The 18,157-nt window shown below is 41.5% G+C and overlaps 1 protein-coding gene across 2 annotated transcripts in view; it reads left to right on the top strand.

Moving 5' to 3' along the window:
* Nucleotides 1–13,700: 13,700 nt before the first annotated feature.
* The window catches only part of LOC120865405 (methionine synthase-like), a 124,200-nt gene continuing 119,743 nt past the window's right edge, over nucleotides 13,701–18,157 (top strand). Inside the window, exons 1-2 of one of the 2 annotated variants that reach the window (XM_040242682.1) lie at nucleotides 13,730–14,153; nucleotides 14,352–14,420. In XM_040242682.1, the coding sequence (XP_040098616.1) occupies nucleotides 14,120–14,153; nucleotides 14,352–14,420 (103 nt within the window). In that variant the 5' untranslated portion in view covers nucleotides 13,730–14,119. Of the gene's footprint in view, nucleotides 14,154–14,351; nucleotides 14,421–18,157 lie in introns of both variants that reach the window. The other variant, XM_040242683.1, reaches the window with a different exon arrangement.

Here is an 18,157-nt window from a genome sequence, read left to right as displayed (position 1 = left end):
AAGCTCCATGGATGATTCTACTAACCCTCAATTGAAAACCACTGGATTAGAGGTAATGGAAAGGGTCATTAGTAATCAGGAAGTGTAAAACAGATAGAGAAGCTCTTACTGGAAAGGTTAATGGTTGGACCACATGAATGGCCAAGCCAACCCCTGTACCATCTGGTTGGTGATATACAAATATTGGCAATGGCTGAATTTCAGATGGGTACACTTGTCTTCATATTCTTTCCTGCTGCATATCTGATTCACACATATTCATGAAATAAGCTGGAGATGAGCTCTCTACAGACTTTAAGTGAAAAGAAGCAAATCAAAATGATGTAAAGACAGAAAACTTGTATTTGTTTTTAAAATTTTAATTGGAGTATAGTTGATTTACAATGTTGTATTAATTTCAGGTGTACAACAAAGTGAATCAGTTATACGTACACATATATTCACTCTTTTCCTATACAGGTCGTTGCAGAGTACTGAGTAGAATTCTCTATGCTATACAGTAGGTTGTTATTAGTTACCTGCTTTATATATAGTAGTGTGTATATGTCAATCCTAATCTCCTAGTTTATTCCTCCCTGTCTTTGTATTTTAAGAAGTAGCTAATTGTTACCAAGCTGACAAAGACTCACCACAGTTGCCTTGGGTCATTTGACAAGAAGGCACTGAGTGTGTTCAACTGTGTCCGTGAACTTTCTCAAATACCCAGGAGCCTGTGCAGTGCTTTAACTGCTCTGTGTGTGATGTTCTCATATTTCAGATGGAATCAGCAGAGAAGGAGACAAGTTTTTTTTCCCCTTTTGGATTCATTCATTAATAACTTAGTACTTAGTGTGTTAGTCACTCAGTCGTGTCTGACTCTTTGTGACCCCGTGGACTGTAACCCGCTAGGATCCTCTGTCCATGGACTTCTCCAGGCAAGAATTTCAGGGTGGGTAGCCATTCTCTTCTCCAAGAGATCTTCCGAACCTGCGGATGGAACCCAGGTCTCCTGCATTGCAATCAGGTTCTATACCATCTGAGTCATCAAGCAGCTGACCAATCATCATTCTTTTTAAGCTGGGAGCTGAAGACTGTTGTGATCCATCAATGGGAATCCCTAACCAAGGATTCCCCAGGACCTTAAAGTCTTTTCAAAGTAATCTCCAAAGCACTGCAAACTTCCGTGTTGATAAAACAAATGGACAGAAGTGATGGCAAATTGGAGTATCAGTAAGAAATAAATGGCTTTTTCGGGTCACGTATTTAAACATTAGGAATTCTTTTCAACCACTTTCAATAATAATACTTAGAACAAAGAAACAATCCAACTGAAAAATGGGCAGAAGACCTAAGCAGACACTTCTTCAGTGAAGACATACAGATGGCCAGCAGGTACATGAAAAAATATTCAGCTTTGTCAATTATTAAGAAGTGCAAATCAAATCTACAATGAGGTACCACCTTACATTGGTCAGAAAGGCCATCATTTGAAAGTCTACAGATAACAAATGCTGGAGAGAGTGTGGAGAAAAGGGAACCCTCTTACACCGTTAGTGGGAATGTCAATTGGTACAGCCACTATGGAAAACAGTATACAGGTTCCTCAAAAAAAAAAAAAAAAAAAAGAGTGGCCATAAGATCCTGCCGTCCCACTCCTCAGCATATATCCAGAAAAAACTAACTGGAAAAGATCAATGCACCCCAGTGTTCACTGTAGCACTATTCACAACACCAAGGCATTGAAATAACTTAAATGTCTATTGACGAATGAATAAAGAAGGTTAGTATATATACACAATAGAATGCTACTCAGCCATAAAAAAGAATGAAACAATGCCATTTGAGGCAACACGGATGGACCTGAGATTATCATCCTAAATGAAGTAAGAAAGAGAAAAACAAATACCATATGCTATCATTTATATGTGGAATCTAAAATACAACACAAAGAACTCACCTATGAAACAAATACAGAACAGATTTGAGCTTGCTGTGGAGGAGGGAAGGACTGGGAGTTTGGGATTAGGAGATACAAGCTATTCTATATAGAATGGATAAGCAACAAGGTCTACTGTACAGCACAGGAACTATGCTCAATATCCTGTGATAAATCATAATGGAAAAGAGTATGAGGAAGAATGTATATATATGTATAACTGAATCACTTTACAGTAGAAATTAACAGAACCCATAAATCATTAAAAAATTATCCTCAGAATAATTTAACTTTAGTTGCTAAATTGTGTCCAACTCTGGTGACCTGATGGACTATAACCCACCAGTCTCCTCTGTCTATGGAATTTTTCAGGCAAGCATACTGGAGTGGGTAGCCATTTCCTTCTCCAGGGGCTCTTCCCAACCCAGGGATCGAACCCAGACTCTTTACCATGGAGCCACCAGGGAAGCCCTTAGAATGAGTTAGCCAATTAGAAAAGCATCTCTGAATAACCAAGGCAGCACAGACTGGTAAGAAGAATGCTTTCTGTTCAATTCAGTTCAGTCGCTCAGTCGTGTCCGACTCTGCGACCCCATGAATCGCAGCATGCCAGGCCTCCCTGTCCATCACCAACTCCCGGAGTTCACTCAGACTCACGTCCATCGAGTCCATGATGCCATCCAGCCATCTCATCCTCAGTCGTCCCCTTCTCCTCCTGCCCCCAATCCCTCCCAGCATCATAGTCTTTTCCAATGAGTCAACTCTTCACATGAGGTGGCCAAAGTACTGGAGTTTCAGCTTCAGCATCATTCCTTCCAAAGAACACCCAGGGTTGATCTTCAGAATGGACTGGTTGGACCCCCCTTGCAGTCCAAGGGACTCTCAAGAGTTTCCTCCAACACTACAGTTCAAAAGCATCAATTCTTCAGTGCTCAGCCTTCTTCACAGTCCAAGTCTCACATCCATACATGACCACTTGAAAAACCATAGCCTTGACTAGACGGACCTTAGTTGGCAAAGTAATGTCTCTGCTTTTGAATATGCTATCTAGGTTGGTCATAACTTTCCTTCCAAGGAATAATTGTCTTTTAATTTCATGGCTGCAGTCACCATCTGCAGTGATTTTGGAGCCCCCCATAATAAAGTCTGACACTGTTTCCACTGTTTCCCCATCTATTTCCCATGAAGTGATGGGACCGGATGCCATAATCTTCATTTTCTGAATGTTGAGCTTTAAGCCAACTTTTTCACTCTCCTCTTTCACTTTCATCAAGAGGCTTTAGACAACCACAATTGTCAAGTTTCACTAGATAAAAGTTGTGGTAATTGTTTACATCATTTCTTTTAGATTTGACATGTATTATATGAGAAAACACTTAAAACATATTTATCCAAGCATATAAACTATTCCCATTACAATCTTTGACTGACTTCATCTTATAAAATATTCAGTATGTACTATTTCATGTTAGCTAAAACGTATAATTTATGCTAGATACCAGACCAATTAATTTTTGATAGTTTATATTTTACTCTTTCATTAAATACTTTGAAAAACTTTGATCAGAATGTTTAAGACAATGGAATTATTTCCTGAATTTATACATGATTTTTGTATAACTATTCCCAAACACAACTTCAGTACACATAAGCACTCCTTTTAGCATCCCTCCCCTTGTTTCATGAAAAACCTAAAAAGTGTAGTTACATATTATACTGTACAAATGAGAAATATTTACGTAATACAAATTTTAATTCTATTAGCACAACAGCATTTTAATATTGACTTAACTGCCTTTATAAGATTCTGTTTAATATTTATTTCTCAGTGGTTTTTAAATGACTCCTCAAAATAAAGATTTGAGTTTATTTGAATTGAAAATGAAGTCAAATTTTTCTTTTAACAACAGAAAGTAAGGCTGATTTACTTAATCATTTAGCTTTACTTGGGTAATTAGGCTACATGGGGGACATTTTCCATTTTTTCAATTATCTAAATCTGAGGCTCTGATGTTTTGATGAAAACATTAAAACACATGATAATATAAAAACATCTTACTGAAAGAAAAAAGGAATTGGCAAAGTTGTGTTAAAACTAACAACTTCCCCTAACTTTTTCTGAATACAGTGGACTAAATAAGGAGTCTTTAGGAGAAAAGTAACAGGAATCATTCATAGTTGCTAAATTCAAGGAATGGCACAGCTACAGCTTAGAAGAAATCTGAGTTTCTGTTTGAGAGATCACCCCAGTGATATGGGCTGCTCCCTTCAAAACTGCCATGTGGAAACAGAAACTTGTATATGTTTTAAGCCCCTGTATTTAGAATATCTTACAACAGCTTGCTGCTAAGTTGCTTCAGTTGTGTCCGACTCTGTGCGACCCGATTGACCCCATAGACCCCACCAGGCTCCCCTGTCCCTGGGATTCTCTAGGCAAGAACACTGGAGTGGGTTGCCATTTCCTTCTCCAATGCATGAAAGTGAAAAGGGAAAGTGAAGTCGCTCAGTCATGTCCGACTCTTAGTGACCTCATGGACTGCAGCCTACCAGGCTCCTCTGTCCATGGGATTTTCCAGGCAAGAGTACTGGAGTGGGGTGCCATTGCCTTCTCAGACAACAGCTTGGCCTTTTCCTAAATAATACAGTAATAGTAACTTTGACAGCTTCCTCACCTAGCTGTATAGCTACATTTATGATATTCTAGATATACTAAACATTTTAACTTTTACCTTTTTATTTCTCAACTTTATATGAGTTTTGATAAAGAGAGATAAGGACATTTTGTACCTAATTCAACACATTCATTCACTCATTTTACAACCACTGTATTTTACAGCCACTAATATCCAGAATGCTGCATGGTGTAGCCAAAAAAAATATTTAATAAAATAATGCTAGCACATATCAAAGTGTCTTAAATTCAATGAAGTATAATAATATAGGAACCATAAAAATTAACCCTAGGCTATATACAGATATGGAAGAGGAGTGTATAGTGATTTGGAGAAATCAGAATGAGGTGAAGAGTTTAGACAGCAATTTTTTAAAAAATGGAGGATAGGTGACAAAAGGATGAGAGGAAGCTAACAAAGCAATAGCAGAATTAAATTCTGCATCAGAAATGGATTTTATAAAGACAGCAATTATTTTGCAAAAATCAGAATTGGAGGATGGATATCTAAGTTAAATGTTTTTAAAACCCTAAAAATTATAATTATTCTAAAGTAACAGAATGGTTGAACAGAAGCAATAATCAAATATATCACAAAATAAGATTTTCTTGAACTGAAAAAAAGGATTTAAGCATTCAAGCAATAGAGCACACAGTATACTGGGCAAAAATCAATGAAGAAAAACTAACACCTAGACATATTCTGCCATTCAAAAAAGACAATTTTCAACATAAGAAAATAATGTAACCAGACAGAAAAAAGACAATCAATAAAATATAAGTCATCTGGGCTCGGACTTCTGTCTAGCATGAGATGCAAGAAGACAACATAGGAAAAATGGAGAAGATTGAAATAGCTGTCCCTCCAACAAAAAAACAACTGAATTGGCAGGAGCTGTCTGAAGCAACTAGTTTGGAAAGCTGGGCTGGTAGAACAGTTGCAGAGCCTGGAGAGAGTCTATTGAAGCAGCTAAATCTCAGGCTGCACCAGGTACCATCTCCCATCCTTCAACACTGTGGCAGGCAGCTGTGAAAAGAGGCAAGCATTCCTGGTGCAGCTTGCTACAGTCAAGGTGGGTAACGAGCTTATCTTCCAAAAGTCGAGGTCATGTGTTTTGAGTGCTAATTGCTGCTTTTTCTCACTGAGGAGCCAACACAGAAGTCAAGCATTATTTCACCCTACATGGGCTGAAGTGGCTTTCCAGCAAGGAGGGGATTCAAAGACGGGATCTATTTTTCACTTTATGGGAACCAGACATTTAAGGAAATCTTTATAAGGCCAAAGACAACTGCAGAGATAATGGGAGAGATCAGTGATCTTACTTAACACACAATACAAGCGCTGCAAAGTTAGTTTGGAAAATTCACATGGCTGTAGCCCTCAACCAGCGAAAACCAGCAATCCCTGAAGAGTGGGAGAATTAGAATTCCAGAATTACTACATTGTACTCAGAAGGTCTAATTCTCAACAACAGCAACAAAATGTAAGTTCAGTTCAGTTCAGTCGCTCAGTCGTGTCTGACTCTTTGCGACCCCATGAATTGCAGCACGCCAGGCCTCCCTGTCCATCACCAACTCCCGGAGTTCACTCAGACTCGCGTCCATCGAGTCAGTGATGCCATCCAGCATCTATGACCCATTCATCAGAAATAAAAAATTTGAGGGACTTTCCTGGTGGTTCAGTGGTTAAGACTCCTTGCTTCCAATGCAGGGGGTGTGGGTTCAATCCCTGGTCAGGGAACTAAGATCCCACATGGCACATGGCAGGGCCAAATAAATGAATAGAGTCTTAGAAAAGATAACTTTTAAAAGGAGAAAAGCCATCCAGATTAGAAAGAAAGTAAAATTATCTCTTTTCTACAGATGATATGATCTTATATGTAGAAAATTCTAACAAACCTACAAAAATTTGTCAGAGCCAAAAGAATTCAGCAAGGAGATTTAACATTAACACCTCAAAATCAGCTGTATTTCTACACACTTGCAGTTAACAGTCTGAAAAGGAACCAATGAAACAGTTGCATTTACAATAGCATTAAAAAGTAATGTAATTTTCCTTCCTGTCCACTTGTCTTACTCCATCTGGGCTGCTCTAACAAAATACCACAGGCACCTAGAGGCAGGGTATTAACACCAGATTTATATTTCTCATAGTTCTGGAGGCTGAGAAGTTCAAGATCACGGTGTTAGTGTGGATGAGAACCCAAACTTCTCTGTATATCCTCACATAGCAGAAGAGACAAGGGAGCCTTACTGGGCCTCTCTTACAGGGTCCCTACCTCCCTCTGACAGTTCCACCTTCATGACCTAGCCACATCCCAAAGCCCCTACTACCAATGAGCATTAGGATTTCAACATATGAACTGGAGGGGACACAAGCATTCAGCCCATTGCACCATTATTTTTTCTTACGTTGTAGTCCAAATCTATCTCTTTACATAAATTTCTTGGGTTTTCATATTTTGAATGAACTTTCTTTTCTCTAGTCACTAGCTTTCCCCTTGTATTTCTGTCATCCTATTTATTAGATCCACTTTGTCTTATTCACTCATAATTTATCTTGCAGGATCTTTGGGGAGCAAATCCTATTCTGAACATCTTTATGTTCCCCCAAAGCATCTGACATGGTGCCTATCCACTTTGGGTACTTAACTGGTATTTATTTGATAGACTTTTCTAAAGCTCTGCTGTAAATATTAATTATACACTTTGATAGTCTGAACAGTGTCATAGGTTTCAGTTTCTTTGAAATTCATTTAGTGCCTAATTTTTTAAAAAAAATCCAAGATTGAACACATGGCAGGACTAACCTTGCACTGCACATTAATAGTTTTTGACAAATTGAATAATTGGTGATTAAATATTTACTTGAAGAAAAAATACATTATGTCATTTTAATGTTTTCAGGCTACAGTTCATTTCTGTGTGACATCCAAGTTGATGGTTTTAATAAAGCTTATATTAAGGTTCTTAATACCAACTGGCTGGCCAAGTGTAAAAACCACGTCAAATACTATTAGAAGTACATGATCCTTATACATGGGTATGCTTAATCACACACCAGGCATATAGTACTTGTACAGTTTAAAGGGGAACAGCAATACCAACATGGTTGTCTGTCACCAGAGAAAGACTAGCTTTCCAGAAAGACTGAGGTAATAGTTGAAAGACTTTGAAAACTAGTGCTGTCCAGTCATTACAGCAGAAGATACCCAATCTGCATTACAGACACCAGCTGCATCTTCATCTCGGGAACAGGGTTACAGATCTCAGCAGCCAGGTGAGCCTTCCTGAGTTTCTTGGTCTACGCCTCCATTCCTAACCAGTACTCAGTCCCACCCTCCCATAGTTGCTGAGAGGCAGGTGTTTCTTTACCAAGATTAATAACTTTAATCAAGTTACAGTCAGCTTGACCTAGGGATTATTTTGCTTTATTTAATGCTAATACTACTGAAATTTATCTTGTGTGTGTGCTACGTTGCTCCAGTTACATCCCACTTTTTGTGACTATGGACTGTAGCCACGAAGCTCCTCTGCAAATGGGATTCTCCAGGCAAGAATACTAGACTGGGTTCCCATGCCTTCCTCCAGGGGATCTTGCCAACTCAGGGGTCGAACCCTTGTCTCCTGCATTGGCACCTGGATTCTTTACCACTGAGCCACCAGCAAAGCCCCAACCCTTTATTCATTTATTTATCTTTGGCTGCATAGGGTCTCTTGGCGGTGAGGGCTTTCTCTAGTTGCCAATACATGGGCTTTTCGTTACAGTGGCTTCTCTTGTTGCAGAGTATAGGCTTCAGGTACACAGGCTTCACAGGTCGTGTCACACGGGCCCTAGGGCACATGGGTTCCAGTAGTTGTGGAGCACTAGCTTAGTTGCTCCGAGCTATGTGAGATCTTTCTGAACCAGGGGTCGAACCCATGTCCCCTGCATTAGCAGGTGGATTTTTAATCAAGGGACCACTGTGGAAGTCCCCATTAACCCTGTAAACATTAAAGTTTTCAGTTCAGTCAGTTCAGTCAGTTCATTTCAGTCGTTCAGTCGTGTCCGACTCTTTGTGACCCCATGAATCGCAGCACGCCAGGCCTCCCTGTCCATCACCAACTCCTGGAGTTCACTCAAACTCACGTCCATTGGGTCGGTGATAACATCCAGCCATCTCATCCTCGGTCGTCCCCTTCTCCTCCTGCCCCCAATCCCTCCCAGCATCAGGGTCTTTTCCAATGAGTCAACTCTTTGCATGAGGTGTCAAAGTACTGGAGTTTCAGCTTTAGCATCATTCCTTCCAAAGGACCCAGGGCTGATCTCCTTCAGAATGGACTGGTTGGATCTCCTCGCAGTCCAAGGGACTCTCAAGAGTCTTCTCCAACACCACAGTTCAAAAGCATCAATTCTTCGGCACTCAGCTTTCTTCACAGTCCAACTCTCATCCATACATGACCACTAGAAAAACCATAGCCTTCACTAGATGGACCGTTGTTGGCAAACTAATAATGTCTCTGCTTTTGAATATGCTATCTAGGTTGGTCATAACTTTCCTTCCAAGGAGCAAGCGTCTTTTAATTTTATGGCTGCAGTCACCATCTGCCATGATTTTGGAGCCCCCCAAAATAAAGTCTGACACTGTTTCCACTGTTTCCTCATCTATTTCCCATGAAGTGATGGGACCGGATGCCATGATCTTCGTTTTCTGAATGTTGAGCTTTAAGCCAACTTTTTCACTCTCTTCTTTCACTTTCATCAAGAGGCTCTTTAGTTCTTCTTCACTTTCTGCCATAAGGGTGGTGTTACCTGCATATCTGAGGTTATTGATATTTCTCCCGGCAGTCTTGATTCCAGCTTGTGCTTCTTCCAGTCCAGCGTTTCTCATGATGTACTCTGCATATAAATTAAATAAGCAGGGTGAAAATATACAGCCTTGACGTACTCCTTTTCCTATTTGGAACCAGTCTCTTGTTCCATGTCCAGTTCTAACTGTTGCTTCCTGACCTGCATATAGGTTTCTCAAGAGGCAGGTTAGGCGGTCTGGTATTCCCATCTCTTTCATAATTTTCCACAGTTTATTGTGATCCACACGGTCAAAGGCTTTGGCATAGTCAATAAAGCAGAAATAGATGTTTTTCTGGAACTCTCTTGCTTTTTTGATGATCCAGCGGATGTTGGCAATTTGATTTCTGGTTCCTCTGCCTTTTCTAAAACCAGCTTGAACATCTGGAAGTTCACGGTTCACGTATTGCTAAAGCCTAGCTTGGAGAATTTTGAGCATTACTTTACTAGCATGTGAGATGACTGCAATTGTGCGGTAGTTTGAGCATTCTTTGGCATTGCCTTTCTTTGGGATTGGAATGAAACCTTTTCCAGTCCTGTGGCCACTGCTGAGTTTTCCAAATGTGCTGGCATACTGAGTACAGCACTTTCACAGCATCATCTTTCAGGATTTAAAAGAGCTCAACTGGAATTCCATCACCTCCGCTAGCTTTGTTCGTAGTGATGCTTCCTAAGGCCCACTTGACTACACATTCCAGGATGTCTGGCTCTAGGTGAGTGATAACACCATCGTGATTATCTTGGTTGTGAAGATCTTTTTTGTGCAGTTCTTCTGTGTATTCTTGCCACCTCTTCTTAATATCTTCTGCTTCTGTTAGGTCCATACCATTTCTGTCCTTTATCGAGCCCATCTTTGCGTGAAATTTTCCCTTGGTATCTCTAATTTTCTTGAGGAGATCTCTAGTCTTTCCCATTCTATTGTTTTCCTCTATTTCTTTGCATTGATCATTGAGGAAGGCTTTCTTATCTCTTGCCATTCTTTGGAACTCTGCATTCAGATGCTTTTATCTTTTCTTTTCTCCTTTGCTTCTTGCTTCTCTTCTTTTCACAGCTATTTGTAAGGCCTCCCCAGACAGCCATTTTTGCATTTCTTTTCCATGGGGATGGTCTTGATCCCTGTCTCCCGTACAATGTCACGAACCTCATTTCATAGTTCATCAGGCACTCTTATCTATCAGATCTAGTCCCTTAAATCTATTCCTCACTTCCACTGTATAATCATAAGGGATTTGATTTAGGTCATATGTGAATGGTCTAGTGGTTTTCCCTACTTTCTTCAATTTCAGTCTGAATTTGGCCATAAGGATTTTATGATCTGAGCCACAGTCAGCTCCCGGTCTTGGTTTTGATGACTGTATAGAGCTTCTCCATCTTTGGCTGCAAAGAATATAATCAATCTGATTTCGGTGTTGACCATCTGGTGATGTCCATGTATAGAGTCTTCTCTTATGTTGTTGGAAGAGGGTGTTTGCTATGACCAGTGCGTTCCCTTGGAAAAACTCTATTAGCCTTTGCCCTGCTTCATTCCGTATTCCAAGGCCAAATTTGCCTGTTACTCCAGATGTTTCTTGACTTCCTTTTGCATTCCAGTCCCCTATAATGAAAAGGACATCTTTTTTGGGTGTTAGTTCTAAAAGGTCTTGTAGGTCTTCATAGAACCGTTCAACTTCAGCTTCTTCAGCATTACTGGTTGGGGCATAGACTTGGATTACCATGATATTGAATGGTTTGCTTTGGAAATGAACAGAGATCATTCTGTCATTTTTGAGATTGCATCGAAATACTGCATTTTGGACTCTTTTGTTGACCATGATGGCTACTCCATTTCTTCTAAGGGATTCCTGCCCACAGTAGCAGATATAATGGTCATCCGACTTAAATTCACCCATTCCAGTCCATTTTAATTCGCTGATTCCTAGAATGTTGACGTTCACTCTTGCCATCTCCTGTTTGACCACTTCCAATTTGCCTTGATTCATGGACCTAACATTTCAGGTTCCTGGGCAATATTGCTCTTTACAGCATTGGACCTTGCTTCTATCACCAGTCACATCCACGACTGGGTATTGTTTTTGCTTTGGCTCCATCCCTTCATTCTTTCTGGAGTTATTTCCCCACTGATCTGCAGTAACATATTGGTCATCTACCGACCTGGGGAGTTCCTATTTCAGTATCCTATCATTTTGTCATTTTATACTGTTTATGGGATTCTCAAGGCAAGAATATTGAAGTCGTTTGCCATTCCCTTCTCCAGTGGACCACATTCTGTCAGACCTCTCCACCATGACCCACCCATCTTGGGTGGCCCCACATGGCATGGCTTAGTTTCATTGAGTTAGACAAGGCTGTGGTCCATGTGATTAGATTGATTAGTTTTCTGTGATTATGGTTTCAGTGTGTCTGCCCTTTGATGCCCTCTCGCAATACGTACCCTCTCACTTGGGTTTCTCTTACCTTGGACGTGGGGAATCTCTTCACGGCTGCTCCAGCAAAGCGCAGCCGCTGCTCTGCTTTGATCTTCAGATTAAAGTTTTATCTGTCCCCAAACGCCATGCAGGAATATCTCCTATTGAAAATATACAATATTTGAGATTCCAGGGTTTCATGAATGACAACAACATTTGTTTAATGTTAACAGTGAGGCGACATTTTATAAACTCACTTTATTCTGTAAATTAAGGCCAGGGAATCTGAGTACCGATGGAAATTGCAAGCAATTTGGTTTGTCCATTTTTCTGGAAAGGGGGCTCTTTCATCAGCTGTTCAAAGGAAGTATTAAGACTTAGTGATAAACAGGGGGAATGTTGAAACCAGTTTTCCCGGATTTGAAGCCCAGCTTTACCGCTTCTTAGAAGGGTGACCTTGGGCAGCTCTGTTTTTTGTTTTTTGTGCCTTTTTCTTCTAGGTTAGTTAAGTGAAGCAGAGGTGGTGGAGAAGAAACAAAGAAATCTGCAACTGGTTGTGATCAATGAATTGTAAACAGCATTGCACTCTTGCCCTCTGATCAGCCAGCCTCTCTTTACTTTGGTTTTCTCATCAGTAAACAAGGATGATGACAGACACTAGCTTATAGAGATCCTTTAAAGATATACTTGATTATCATTTGTCCTACCCTCTAAGCCAAGGGTCCCCAAACTCTGGACCGAGGATCAGTACTCCCTGTCAGATCAGTGATGGCATTAGATTAGAAATAATGTGTATAACAAATGTAATAAGCTTGAACCACACTGAAACCATCCCCTGCCCTCTGGGCCATGGAAAAATTGTCTTCCACGAAACTGGTGGTTGTTGTTGTTCAGTCGCTAAGTCGTGTCCAACTCTTTGCGACACCATGGACTGCAACACGCTAGGTTCCCCTGTCCTTCACCATCTCCTGGAGTTTGCTCAAACTCATGTCTACTGAGTTGATGATATCATCCAACCATCTCATTTTATACAGCTGTCCTTTATTTTCAAATTCTCTCAAGTGTTGTTTCTTCCCACTAGTTTCTCTCTACAAAAATGGCCTTAACTTGGAACATACTTTCTCTTTAGAACTCAGCTTCTCCTTTGAAATCTTCCCCCAACACCCTTGGGGTTCTGAGTTTCTTTGGTACACTATATGGGATTCTTTTTTTTTTTTTTCTGTTAAAGTATTATTCTTAATCAGATTGTGAGTTCTTCTTAAGAGAAATGTGGGGATGTGATGTCGCTTGTCTTTCTTTGCATTCCAAGTGTGTAGTCTAAAGTCTGACACATAGTGTGTGCTTAATAAATGTTCATTGTCAAAAAGTGACAATTAACATGCATATATGTACTTCAGAGTTTCCCAGCACGTTCACACGATCCTACTACTAATCCGCACAACAACCTTGTAAAATAGTAATGATCACCACCCTATCATTTCCCATTTTATAAAGTGTAGAGTGTAGCCCGAGATGATCTTGCCCAAAGCCAGTTAACAGTAAAGTGTGACTAGTACCTGCTCTTCCAGACTTCAAGTACCAGCTTCTTGACATCATATTAATACATTCTGAAGTCAGCGCCGACTTCGTACCAGGATTTAAATTTGAGGAGACCACTGGTGGCCACACTTTCAGACGCTGGACTGAGATGCGCAAAACCTGAGGGTCACCTGGGATCTTGAACTACATCTCCCAGAAATCCTGGGGAGGGGTGGGGCGCGGCAAAGCCGCATGTGAATGGTTGAATCGGTCAGCCAATAGAGTCGCTACGAGCTCCTATAGACCAATCGCGGGCCTGAAGGGGCGGTACCCCCCATTGCGAGGCTGGATTGCGCGCAGAATAACAGTATTCTGAGTTACCCAAACCCTCGGGGGACTGCGGGCCCTGGCCCCGCGCCTCGGCCGCCACGTCGTCCGCTTTTCGGGTCCAGCCCCCGTCCTCCCGTCGACTCGGCCTCCGGTCGCGCTGGTTTAGCCTCCAGGCCTTTGCCGAGGACAGGCCAGGTGACCGAGAAGAAAGCACGTGTCTGAGCAGCGGTCTGGGCCGGGGCCCCTCCTGTCAGCGGCGCGCGGCGCTCGTGCCCTGACGGAAGCCCCGCCGTCAGGTCTGGTTGCGGGGAGGCCCCTCGGTGTCCCTGGGACCCCGAACTTCTGTGAACTACTGGCCCGGCGCTGGCTGGCGTGGCTCTGGGCCGTCACGTGTGGAGGGTGCGTCCTTTCCGCCGCGTCGCCCGGCCGGAGGAGGAGAAAGACTCCGCAGCATGGCCCCCACGCTCCAGGACCTGACGCCATCTGGTAACGCAGCGACCCGCTCTCCGCACTTCGGTGGTTTATTACCTCCTGCTGTCTAGGGTGATTCAGTTACCACCCGGAGACACCTGGTTAGCTTTCCCCGGGGGCAGGCGGCGCCTCTGAACGTGCGAACCCTGAGGTCCAGTGTTTTCTCGCTGCCTGCGTTCCTACTCTCCCCGACCCATCCGGCTTCCTCCCCAGGTAGACAAACCATCAAATCCATAAAGCACGCCCCGACACGTGCCCTCGAAACATCTTCTGAGCGCCAGGGTAACTAAACTTTTCAGTTTGATGTACTGTATTCCGTCCGGGCCTTATAGAAGTTTTGCATGATTGAACGTTCTTATTCAATATGTTTATTGAGCATCTAAGCCAAAGAAGGTTCAGGTGCTGAGAAATAAGGAAGCCCACAAAGCTATTTAAAACTGCATTGAACTTTTATTTTCCACTTCGAGGTTACAACAGTAGTTCTGTCAATTCTAGTGTGTGTAAAACCACTCGTTAGAATAAATTAGTGGGTACTCAGTAGGTTGGGATAAGGGGTAATAATTCCAGGTGATTTTGATGTTGGTGATTCTCACATTAACAATGAGGAAAAAGAAAACTAACGCAAGAATTAAGTATATCAATATTTTCAGTTTTAAAATGAGCTCTAGGTCTTTAATGCCCTCCCTGATTGTAATTTGTGAGCAAATACACCTATTAAAACTTGTGAGGTATGAAGTAGCAAATGAAGAAACAAGAGAATCAGTAACAAGGACATACAGTAGATGTGACAGATAAAGATCTTCAGCTCAGGAATTCCATAACTGAAATTTTTCAGAGGTAAGCTAGTGACCCTTTGATTCTAAGGTCCTGATAAATGGGACCATTAGAATTATTCATGAAACAGGTGGATATGTAACTAAGAAACATTTTATCACTGTTGCTGTAAAGTGAGACCTATATCTCCCACACGGGTATCATTAACTTATTTGAACAGTATTTTTTACTGATGACTTCTGACCTCCCTTTTCCCATATAATTTAAAAATGAAGTATTTGATTTCTCTTTTATCTGAATGTATCTGGAGCAAAAACCCCTGAAGATTTAGAATAGTTTAAATAGTGATCTTTTTACAGCAGATGGAAGGAAAATCGTTAAGTGTTTGAATCTAGCTCAGCTTGCTGACCCCAAGGCTCACCTCCACAGCTGAACACCAGGTCAATAAAGTTAAATCAAGTCTTGGGCCCTTGAAGGAGCCCTGAGCCAGGCCTGTGGGCCTAGAAAAAACATCAGAATCATTCCTTCTTCTCTTTATGTGGGGAGCCTGTATGTTGGGATGAAAATCAGTTTTAACTTCCTAAAAACCCTTACTTATTGATGTCCAGTGTTAGTGAAGCTCTTGGATGAATAAAACTGGGAATTCCTGAATCTCAGGGTTGGGCCTTAAGCCTGAGTGTCCATGACCTCAGGCCATGGTTGTGGGCTGGCGAATACTTCTTGTGAGAAAAGTTTTAACTACAGCGTGTAAAGATTGCTTAGTTTCATTGTTGCTTACTGCTGCTGCTAAGTCGCCTCAGTCGTGTCCGACTTTGTGCGACCCCATCGATGGCAGCCACCAGGCTCCCCCATCCCCGGGATTCTCCAGGCAAGAACACTGGAGTGGGTTGCTGTTTCCTTCTCCAGTGCATGAAACTGAAAACTGAAAGTGAAGTCGCTCAGTTGTGTCCGACTCTTAGCGACCCCACAGACTGCAGCCCACTAGTACTATGTATTGGGTTGGCCAAAATGTTCCTTCAGGTGTTTCTGTAAGATGTTATCTATAGGAACTCAGTTGATAAATGATCAATGAAAGAGTGATAAGTGAGCCAGTGATTTGCTATTAGCCAGTTACATGTTTCTAATCCTTCCGGGTCTCATTAAAATCGAAGGGGAAATAGTATACTATTTCAGAAGTGGAATATTGAACAAGCAAAGAGATGTCTACAAAATGTAGCAAGTTGGTGCAGACTAGAAGTTAGAGATTCAGAAATGAAGTGTCTTGCAAGGGATTTATAGGGTAGTAATAAGATAGTCTTTAATATAGTCAAGTCAGGAAACTGCTGAGAAAAGTGTTGGGATCATTTGTTTATAATGCAAAATTCTTTTCCTTGCTCTGTGTTTTCCCCAGTTAGAGCAGTGGTTGTGGGAGTCCTAAGTAAATCAGAGCTACATGGGATCATTTTGTCTACAGAGTAACTGTGTTCTTGACAGTAATTTATTACTTAAAATCATGTATATTTGGGGTTTATTGGTTTATGCCGTCATCTTGTCTTTAGGATGGTTCTTGTCTTAAAGAACCATTATTTAGGATGGTTTTTAAGGGTGATGATATCTGACTTACACACCTCAATATCTAATTGGTCCTTTAACCAGTTAGTACCGTGTTTGTTTACTCTTTGAAGCATTTACTATGAATTGTGGTATCATTCCTGGGAAATAAAACATTAATGGGTAGAAAAAAAATCACCCAAGTAAAGTACATTGACTAGGTCCTCTCAAGCTGGGAAAAACATTGTGATCTCTTAGGCTCACTGGACAAGAACATTCCTTGTGTCTTTCTCTTTTAGACTGTGTTATTTATATATATCATCCCAGATGGTACCTGCAATGCAGGAGATGCAGGAGACTCAGGTTCTATCCCTGGGTCAGGAAGATCCCTTGGAGAAGGGCATGGCAACCTACTCCAGTATTCTTGCCTGCAGAATCCTATGGACAGAGGAGCCTGGCAGGCTGCAGTCCATAGAGTCGCAAAGAGTTGAACAGGACTAGAGCAACTGAGCCAGAGAAGGCAATGGCACCCCACTCCAGTACTCTTGCCTGGAAAATCCCATGGACAGAGGAGCCTGGTAGGCTGTAGTCCATGAGCTCGCCAAGAGTCAGACACGACTGAGCGACTTCCCTTTCACTTTTCACTTTCATGCACTGGAGAAGGAAATGGCAACCACTCCAGTGGGCTTGCCTGGAGAATCCCATGGATGGGGCGAGCGTGATGGGCTGCCGTCTATGGGGTTGCACAGAGTCAGACACAACTGAAGCGACTTAGCAGCAGCAGCAGCAGAGCAACTGAGCACACACATATATATCTAAAACATAAAAATACTTCTCAGACAGTGTTGTAACTAGTCAGATAATTGAAGGACCTGCAAAGCTATATTTTTATGTTCAGCTGTCAGAAATGTTAGGGAGAGTCTTTGCTGTTTAGAACCTAACTAGGCAACCCACTCCAGTATTCTTGCCTGGAAAATCCCATGGACAGAGGAGCCTGGCAGGCTGCTGTCCACGGGGTCGCAAAGAGTCGGACAGGACTAAGCAACTTCACTTCACTTCAGTTAGGAGTAAAATGTATAGAATGTTCTAGACCTAATGAACTGAATACAGATAAATACCAGTTTTTTATTTTTTTGTTGCTTATGGAAGAGCAACATTTCAATGTTGCTCACACTGTCAAGGGGAAGAGTTGTTAAGGTGACTTACTGTCATAACAAGATTCTGGAGGAGCGGTGGTAATTAGAAGCCAGTGAAAGCTAATCTCCTACTGGAAAACATTGGGGAACACTTAAAGATTAGAACAGTGAATGATTATACCAACACACGTGAGGAGGGTTTTTTAGTTTCTCTTACCTTAAATCCTATGTTATCCCCCAAACGATAAATAAGGACATGGAAAAGGTAGAAGCATTGGATTTTTAAGGACCTCAATTGCAGAGGAGTTTTGTATTCAACGGTTATAATTCCCAGTCATAGTTGTTTTAATATGTGTTCCCTTTTACCTCTATTTTCTGTTCACAATTGTCTTGCTCCTGTTTCACATATTTCATCACATTTGTACATTTCCTTGTAGATGCTAGTCTACGTATATATTTTTCACTTATATAAATAGAACCCCAGTAGTTAGCCATTTCTGACTTCCTCACTCGATCAATAGAGCAATACAGTGGTAGATCGGGGTACCACTCAGTAGTATTCCACAGCATCCTGCACAT

Source organism: Oryx dammah, unplaced genomic scaffold (genome assembly GCF_014754425.2).
Source record: "Oryx dammah isolate SB20612 unplaced genomic scaffold, SCBI_Odam_1.1 HiC_scaffold_6, whole genome shotgun sequence".
In the NCBI taxonomy this organism is placed as follows: domain Eukaryota; kingdom Metazoa; phylum Chordata; class Mammalia; order Artiodactyla; family Bovidae; genus Oryx; species Oryx dammah.
Note: the sequence above shows the minus strand (reverse complement) of the source record. Positions and strands in the feature narration are given on the sequence as shown.